Genomic DNA, 9,182 nt, shown 5'->3' with positions numbered 1-9,182 from the left:
TTGTGGTGATTGCATCGTTCGCTGTGGAAAACTATTCATAATTTTGTAAAATAACTTTTTTGCCCCTTTTTTATAATGTTTTTCAAGCGATTGGTATATCATGCTTTCACATCATTTATAACTTTAATTTAGTCTCAGTTTAAATAATGTTTATTTATTTAATGATAAAAATTTAGGATTTCATTTGAAAAAAAAAAGTTTCAATATCAAAAAATTTCACAAACGATGGATGTGACACTTGACAATTTTATCAACGAATTTCAAATCCAAATTTACTAGTAATTAAAATCTTAAACTTCTTTTTAAATGGGATCCTAAATTTTTACCATTAAAGAAATAAACATTATTTAAAATAAGATTAAATTAAAGTTCTAAAGTATATGAAAGCATGAGATATCAATTGTTTGAAAAACATTGCAAAGAAGGGGGAAAAAAAATCATTTTACAAAATCATGGGTCGTTCCATGTAGCCAACAGTGCATTCACCGTGGCAGACCACATTGAAACTAATTTGATCTACATAATAGTCAGTATTTTACACATAAAATGGTGGTAATTTGCTATAAATTTCAAAGTTTAGGAGGTAATTTATTCTGAATTTTGAAGTTCTAGGTCTAAGATACTCTCATGCAATAAGGGTTTATGGTGCTAATTAAGAATGACACATTAACAGTTTGACTGGGTCCTACTGAATGAACGGTAATGGCATTAATGGTGAATTAACAGTGAGGTTTAATTTGCTATAAATTTAAAAGTTTAGGATTCATTTTACATATTTTAAGAGTTTAAAGTTTATGGTGCTTTTTACACAATATTTCATAGTTCATTTTACTCATTAACCCAATCTTAATTTATTATTTGAATTGAATAATGTATGAGCTAATTAAAATTTCTTTGCCAATCTAAAAATTGTTAATTGAAACCGGAAAAAAATTAAACAGTTAATTAAAAGAAAAAATCGAAGCTGAACTATTCTTGGTCAATATACAAGGCAATCGTAAATTTTATATTTTTTTAAAAGAAAATGTTCTTATATTTCTTTTGCAAGTATTGGAAGGCGAGTGAATATTTAAATATAAAAACAATTAGGTCTCTCACTGAATATTTAAAACGAAATTCATTCACCCAAAAAAATTCAAGCTTGATTCGTTACAAGTTACATCCACAGTAAATAATAAATTATGAACATGGATTGAAATATCAACCTCTATTAATTATTTTCTACCTGTATTGATGAAAAATAGTCAATGGCTAATTAATTTTCTTCAGGACATTAGTGGTTTTCTGGCGGATAATATTTACAGTACGATTTATTACAAATGATGTGTCTAATTCAATGAGTTAATTTACTCCCTTCTCACTATAATATATGACATCTTTTATAAATCTTACTTGATTCAAAATATTGGTTATCATATAATTTTTATAATTATTTTTTTAACTATACTCTTACTTTATTTATTATTTTTTTAAAATAATTTCTTAACATTTGAACTAACATTATTTAGAATTATAAATTAATTATCAATACTATATATTTTTATTCCATCGAGTATGTAACTTCAATTTTGTGAGTTACTTGTATCTTTTACTTTATTGTGAGCTATTTCATTTTGGCCAAAAAAAGATTAACTATTGCACTGCATGAATCTCTGGTATATCTTCAAAGATGCCCATGCCTGAATCATAGTCTCAATCATAGTCTCAATCTTATTTTTAAAAATAGTATATTTACTAATTTCAAACGCAAAAATTTAAATCATGGAAATAAAATTAAATTTTTAACTATTAACGAAATTATGTAAACTAATGCAATAATTTAAACTTATACGTGCATTTTAACTACATAACCATAATAAGAATAGCAAGTTAGCAGCACAAAAGTCAAATATGTAGCGGAAATAAATCCTCTTACTTGCAACTACTTATGAGAAATAAGTAAATAAATATATCGCAAAAATTAAATGTCACAGCACAATAAGAGACATTGGAATTTTTAACGTTGAAAATCTGTTAATATAAAAATAAAAACCACTTACTCAAATATAAAAACAATTGTTAATAATCAGTCAAAGAATCAAAACAATAGGCTTATAATATATATAATAAAAGAAATGAAAAACACCCAAAAATAAAGTTCAATGTAAATATAATTGCTCCCATACCAGGCAATAAATCACCTCTAATTTAGATAAGACCTCACTCTTAAATCCTGATATGACCTCCCTCCATTTTCGTAGATGAGACCTATAAGTTATAATGATATTTTAATTTTGGAAATTTCTCTACATAGAAAAGGAACCTACACCCAACATAACATTTTCAGTTAAAAAATAATAACTTTCATAAACTTATATTATTTTAGCCAAAAATAAGAAAATTATATTATTAAAGGAGAATTACGTTAAAGTTTTACATAAAGAAATTAATTACTGAAAAGTTTATTGACAATTGAACTAAACTGTATTAACAAAACAATCAATTATTAATGTAATTTAATTTAGTTATTAATGAACCTTATAATAATTATTTTTTTGTATGGATCCTGATTATAATTCTCCCTATTATTAACGAATTTTTTTAATTAAATAAGGATAATTGAATTTCTTACGTATCACGCTATACATTTCTTAACATATTTTTTGACACACACACTAAATATGCAAGTTTAAGTAAGAATCTTTTTCAAAAAACAAATCTGTATAAAATCTATCAATAAACCTTACATTCTCTAATGTACTCTGGAGTCTGGATTACGAGTTGACTAGAATTTCACGCTTTGCGTGCGCCTGTGATTAAAAATTCAGAGCAAATTAGCGTTCAGAAGCAAGCAAACAAAAAAAGAAAAGAAATTATGAAGAAAAATAATTGATGTATACTTTATGTTAAATTTATATTGATTACATAATAAAAAAATTAAGACATTATAAATTTATAGTCACTCTAGTTTTTATTATAAAGCACCTCAAACCATAAGAAGATATGATTAAATTATTAATTTGATTTAAAAATAAAATAAATTTTAAATTTTATTCTTGTTTAAATAAAATATTTTCCAATTTATATTACATCATCTTTATAGTTAATAAATTCAAATAAAAATAATATTGAAAAAATGTTATTAAATATTCCATCAAATGTTTTCTATTAAGAACTATTAATCTTTCCTGGAATGTAAATATTTTTACATAACCTCGCTGCATCATGTCATCTATGGCTATTCAAAAAAATTATATCAATTCAATCAAATAAAATTTTATGCATATGTTATTATTTTTAATAACCTTATTATTTTTATGAAATAGAACACCTCTTTAATTTTTGCATTTTCTCTTTCTATCATTATCAATGATAAAATTAATTTATATTTATAATTATTTAATAATATTTCATATTTTTATTAGATAAAATATGAATAATATGATACACAGGGTATATACAAGACTTTTTGTTTAGAGAGTGGATTATAAGATGGGATAAGAGGGAACCTATAGTACTGGTGGTAACACGCCAGTATAATGAATTAGTAATTTATAATTATTACGCAAAATGATGGAAAAAGTGGCCCTCGAATCGTTGCTTGTAGTATAAATTAAAAGATTGTGATTATTGGGGTGGTTGGTAAATTCACGAAGCTGCGTGTCCCTCGTGCCTGGCGGCAGTAGTTAAAGCTGTATCTCCTGCAATTCCTTCGTGTATATAATTAGCGGCTCAGGCTCAGACGTGCTTGTGCCTGCCCAAGAGAAGAGGAGCATCATCGCCTACTTTCTTCTTCATTCATCGTCTTCGTTCCTTACCTGTCCACCACCACCGAAGCTTAGGTATGCACTTGAACTTCTCTCTGACTCTACTTCTTGATTCGTCTCCAGTATCCTCTCCGCAACTTCCCTACTTTTTCCTGCATTTTCTCGCGTTTTTTTCTTGGCATTTTGTGCCGTTCCACTTTCTTTTGAACCTGCTCCAGTTTAGCTTCCGTCCTCAGCTGAAATTAAGTTAGATTCGTTCTTTGGCTTGAGAGATTTTAGACGGGCGGTATGTTCGCGCTGTTGATGACTGCGTGTTCCGTGATTTTCATTTCGTGTTAGATCTATCTAACTTCTGCGTTTTCTCTCTTCTATTGAGTTTGTTGCTTTGGTTTCTGTATCTTCTTTAGTTGCTCATAAAAAATGCTGGGAGTCGCGCGTTCCGTGATTTTCATTTCGTGTTAGACCTTGAAAACTACTGTCGCTATTAATTTAGTCCTTGAAAATTTATTGATACCAATTTAGTGCTAATATTTTTAAAAATACATAGTTTTAGTTGAATAGATCGATATCGTTGGAATTTTTCTAAGATCAAATTTCTTGGCAATAAGCTTGTCAGAACTTAATTGAAGTTGCTAGGACATCAACGGTAATAAACTTTCAAGGACTTAGCTGATGTATTGAAATCTTCGAAGGATTAAATGACAGATATCTCATCCAACAATTATGCAAGCAAGAAAGAAGTAAGGAGAAATAAACACTGCAGCCTCACCTCCTCCAGTTCAAGAAAATGCTAGACTTTCTGTTTTTTCCAAGATATTTCAACATTGAATTATCTAAAGATAAAATTGAGCTTTCTTTCTCATTGTGGTCCATATATTTTCTCACATACTTGACGTAGGTAGGATGTGTAATAAATTGTTATTTTTGTGAACTAATTACTTTCATTATCCATACTTATGTGCTAGAAGCTAGTTGTTAGCAGTAACATGTAGGTTTTCTAAATTGTTGAATATACTATGTGTCACTTTGTGTACCTTCTTTTGGTCCTTTCTCCATGCCCTCTAGAGATTTTAATTTTACTATTGTAGCAAGTGCTTTTATGGTCATCATATATATGACTTTTTATTTATATTATCCTCAGTTGATTTGCTTAACGAATTATATATTTGTCCATTGGCTCTCCCCCAGGATAATACACAAGAGAAAGAAATAGAAAAAGAAAGCAATGTTACTTCCACTTGATCCACATTTAAAATAGTTCGGATATCTCTTTTTCTCATTCCTACCATTCTTTTATGAAAACATTAGACTGCTTAAAAATTAAAATTAAATAAAGACAAGAATACCTACCTGCCATAAATAGTCATGTTTTTCAGGCCCATCAGTCTATGATGCTATTTGTGTTTCATATAGTAGATACCATATTTGAAGTTAGCTTTTTGAGATTTGAAATACTATCTCATTATATCTAAGTACACCCTGTGTTTTGTGTTTCAGTTTGCGGAATTCAATTTCTTCTGTTGATGGCACCAGTGGCAGCAGCATCTTCAGATTCTATAAAGCCTAGAGGTCTTCATTAAACTTGTCTAAATGGACCAATAGATGAATATAAATATCCTTGCATGCTTACTAAATAGAAATATTAAAACTCATGTGACATTTGCTCAAGCTTTATGCCACAACGATAATCTATGTACGCTTTGCTTACTTCATTCTATCCTTCATAACTATTATTAACTAAACATTTATTTAAGCTATTGTAATAATTAAGAGAAAAGATGCCATAACTTCTATCATCTTCTAATGTCCCAACTCATGCACACTAGATGGTTCCATTTATCCTACTAGTTTATTCATGCATTAATTTATTTATACAGATGTTTGCATTGTTGGAATCGCCCGTACACCAATGGGCGGGTTTCTTGGTACTCTGTCATCTTTATCTGCCACCAAGCTAGGTTCTATAGCTATTGAAGGTAGGTGTGGGATCCTGTGTCTGTGTTCACGGCATTTAAAATTTCTGAAAATTATTAATGTTTCTCTGTCTTCGCATCTTCTTTATTGATATCTAGCTGCACTTAAAAGGGCCAATGTTGATCCATCACTTGTACAAGAAGTATATTTTGGGAATGTTCTTAGTGCTAATTTGGGGCAAGCTCCCGCTAGACAAGCTGCTCTAGGGGCAGGAATACCAAATTCAGTGATCTGCACCACTGTGAACAAAGTTTGCGCGTCAGGGATGAAAGGTCTGAATTTATTGCAATGGAAATTCTGTTCTCCCCCCTTGTATTATTTTAGAAACAATAATGTTAAACTTGTTTTGGTCATTTTAGCTACAATGCTTGCGGCACAAAGTATTCAATTAGGAATCAACGATGTTGTTGTGGCTGGTGGTATGGAAAGCATGTCTAATACACCAAAGTATCTGGCAGAAGCAAGGTTAATAATTCCTTCTATGTGACAGTTGTCTATGCTTTATCCATTCATAGAAATATGCTGACCAGAATCACACTGAAAGTTCAGGAAAGGATCCCGCCTTGGACATGATTCTCTAGTCGATGGGATGCTGAAAGATGGCTTATGGGATGTCTATAATGACTGTGGGATGGGCACATGTGCTGAATTATGTGCAGATAAACATGAAATCACCAGAGAGGACCAGGTATTTACCAAAAAATTTCTATATTGAATAATCCAGAAAGATCATCATAATACATTTTAATTAATGTCTGTGCCGTGTCTGCAGGATAACTATGCAATTCAGAGCTTTGAGCGTGCTATTGCTGCCCAAGAAAGTGGTGCTTTCACGTGGGAAATTGTTCCAGTTGAAGTTTCTGGGGGTAGGGGAAAACCATCGACTATTGTTGATAAGGATGAGGGTCCGGGAAAGGTAATCATACAAGTCAAACTTGAACCAGGCCAAAACTCACTATTGTATTGATAGACATTGAATGATAAAAAAGATACATGTCTCTGGACTCTTTATAAGCATTATGTAGTACTTTCATTTCAACGGAGTTTTGGACTTTTGATGAGAATATTGATTTTCAAAGCATGATAATTTTGCATTGCATTCTTTATAAAAAAATTTTATTTTGACGTTAAAACAAATAATTAATCTGGAACACTGGGCATTGTTGTTCATAAGTTTATATCTGCAAATATACAGTTCTATTTATTGCACTTTAGTTGCAGAATCTGTTAGGTTACTACGCTCACGGTTGTTCACATAGCATTTGAATGTAGATATATTTTAGCTCTTTTCTTCCCAAAAAATTTACCTTGGCATTTTGATATGATAGTTCGATGCTGCCAAGTTGCGAAAACTAAGGCCAAGTTTCAAGGAGAATGGTGGTTCAGTTACTGCAGGCAATGCTTCTAGTATAAGGTTAACTAACATCAGCATTTTGTCTGGAATTGTTCTTCAACTTTGTTTGTTCACTTTGTTCTGCTTTTATGTTAGAATTTGGATGGCTTGCCTTTCTCAAATAACCCGTGTACTGTGTAGAATATTTTGCATTCGCTGTAACATTTTGGGAGTAATTTAACATTAACCATTAAGATTTGAACAGGAGAGTGCAGGGAGGAATGAAATATTTAAGTAATGTAGAAATTGGATGGTGAAGAGCTTGAGTGCCTGGTGATAGTCATGTAGTTTGCAAGCCATGTATAGGGAGGCATGTGGTGGAAATATGGTGAGAGCAGTAATCTGCCATGCATGCTAGTATATATCTCAGAGAAAGTCCATCAAGTTAATTTTTGTTTTCCCTAATATCATTTCATGCCACAAGTCAATGAACTGACTTAACTGAGTCACGAATTGCTGTCATTACTAATAAATACATTATGTGCTTTCCTGTCTGGTCACATTTAAGAACACTAAATCTTCATAAGTCTTTAGTCAAGCATTTCTCTTTTTCTATTGACTCGCCCTATCTTCTTATTGCAAAAATATTAGTTTTCTCTAACCTCCGGTTGTACTAAAAAAAGAAGTCTTGCTGACAGTGATGGTGCTGCTGCATTAGTTTTGGTGAGTGGAGAGAAGGCACTGAAGCTTGGACTTCAGGTTATTGCAAAAATAACTGGATATGCTGATGCTGCTCAGGTACATAAAAAAATATTTAACTACACTTGAACTTTAGGACATGGGAGGATTAGAAATAGAAAAAGAAACATTTTATTATTTGCATTGTTTTTTTGTGGTTGGTGCATTAGGTCCAATTAATTCTAACGAGATTGACACGTACAGGCACCGGAGTTCTTTACAACAGCTCCAGCTCTTGCCATTCCCAAAGCTATTTCCAATGCTGGGTTGGAGGCCTCCCAGATTGATTTTTATGAGATCAACGAAGCCTTCTCGGTAGCAATCATCTGAATGTTTTAGTTGAAGTAGCTTACTAAATTTAATTTATTCTCAGTTTTAATGCTTAACATTGCCAATTGTAGGTCGTGGCAATTGCAAACCAGAAACTTCTTGGACTTAATGCGGTGGGTTTTTTTTTTTTTGGTCTAAGTGAAACTTGCAGGCATCTTCAAGTCTCTGCATTTCTCTTGTCTGAGGGACTTCAAGGCAGTTGATTGGCTTTTATCAAGCTTTTCCAAAGAAACCCCTTTCTCTCAACTATACATGGCCATTACTAGCTCTGACCCCTGTGTTGTTTGCCATCTTAAGCATTTTACTGAAGTAACTAATTTTCAGGAAAAAGTAAACGTGCACGGTGGAGCTGTGTCTTTGGGTCACCCTCTTGGTTGCAGCGGTGCTCGTATTCTGGTGACTCTTTTAGGGGTATGTTTTAGTTGATCACTATAAGTATCTTGTAAGAAATGATTTTTTTTAATCCAGTTTCATGTAGTTCAAGTATCACTAAAACGCAGGTACTGAGGCAGAAAAATGGCAAATACGGCATTGGCGGTGTTTGCAACGGTGGTGGTGGGGCATCTGCCCTTGTTGTGGAACTCTTGTAAGCCTCTTTTCCAAGTTTGGTGTTTATCTTGCATCCTTATATGATGACCTTTTAGAACAATGCGTATAGAGGGTCAACAAACTTTTTCTGCTCCTGGTAAGTTAGGGGATTTCAAAATTTGATCACAAGCAAGAAGAGAAAGGAAGAAGATATATTTGGACGTATAAATTGGTAATGATAAGGCGGAACCTTGTGGAAGTTAAATTTCTAATGGCACCAATAGGAAAGGGGAAGATAGATTTGGTGTTATGCTTCTATTTCTATTAGCATAAAGTTCAATATGGTATTTGTGTTTTATCTGCAACATGTTTTCTTCAACAAGTCTGCGGCGTGTCAAGCTTTATGATTTAGTTATCTCTCAGGGCTTCGTCCCTGGATTGCTTTGCTTTACAAGACATGAAGGAATTTAGAATTGGAAAACTTTGACCATTGTCATTCTAATTTTTATGTATACAAATCTTTTTTAGTACAA

At 31.9% G+C, this 9,182-nt stretch overlaps 1 protein-coding gene across 1 annotated transcript; it reads left to right on the top strand.

Annotated features, from left to right (window-relative positions):
• The first annotated feature begins 3,651 nt into the window (after positions 1–3,651).
• On the top strand, positions 3,652–9,182 carry LOC129303845 (acetyl-CoA acetyltransferase, cytosolic 1). Its single transcript, XM_054943386.1, has 13 exons — positions 3,652–3,821; positions 5,244–5,315; positions 5,624–5,722; positions 5,819–5,992; positions 6,080–6,185; positions 6,270–6,408; positions 6,493–6,636; positions 7,049–7,134; positions 7,752–7,851; positions 7,996–8,106; positions 8,193–8,234; positions 8,446–8,532; positions 8,622–9,182. Exons 2-13 carry the CDS (start codon positions 5,270–5,272, stop codon positions 8,709–8,711), a joined length of 1,224 nt encoding a protein of 407 aa, XP_054799361.1. The 5' UTR covers positions 3,652–3,821; positions 5,244–5,269; the 3' UTR covers positions 8,712–9,182.

Source organism: Prosopis cineraria, unplaced genomic scaffold (assembly GCF_029017545.1).
Source record: "Prosopis cineraria cultivar Desert tree isolate PC_DT_omini unplaced genomic scaffold, ASM2901754v1 PC2, whole genome shotgun sequence".
Taxonomy (NCBI): Eukaryota; Viridiplantae; Streptophyta; class Magnoliopsida; order Fabales; family Fabaceae; genus Prosopis; species Prosopis cineraria.
This window is presented reverse-complemented; position numbering and strand designations above follow the sequence as displayed.

What these genes read in the sequence shown, in the direction of transcription:
- LOC129303845 (XM_054943386.1), top strand. Translation starts at nt 5,270, where the DNA reads ATGGCACCAGTGGCAGCAGCATCTTCAGATTCTATAAAGCCTAGAG. An exon ending in GGCAATGCTTCTAGTATAAG is followed by an intron (nt 7,135 to 7,751) that starts GTTAACTAACAT and finishes TCTTGCTGACAG; the next exon opens with TGATGGTGCTGCTGCATTAG. An exon ending in TTCTGGTGACTCTTTTAGGG is followed by an intron (nt 8,533 to 8,621) that starts GTATGTTTTAGT and finishes ACTAAAACGCAG; the next exon opens with GTACTGAGGCAGAAAAATGG.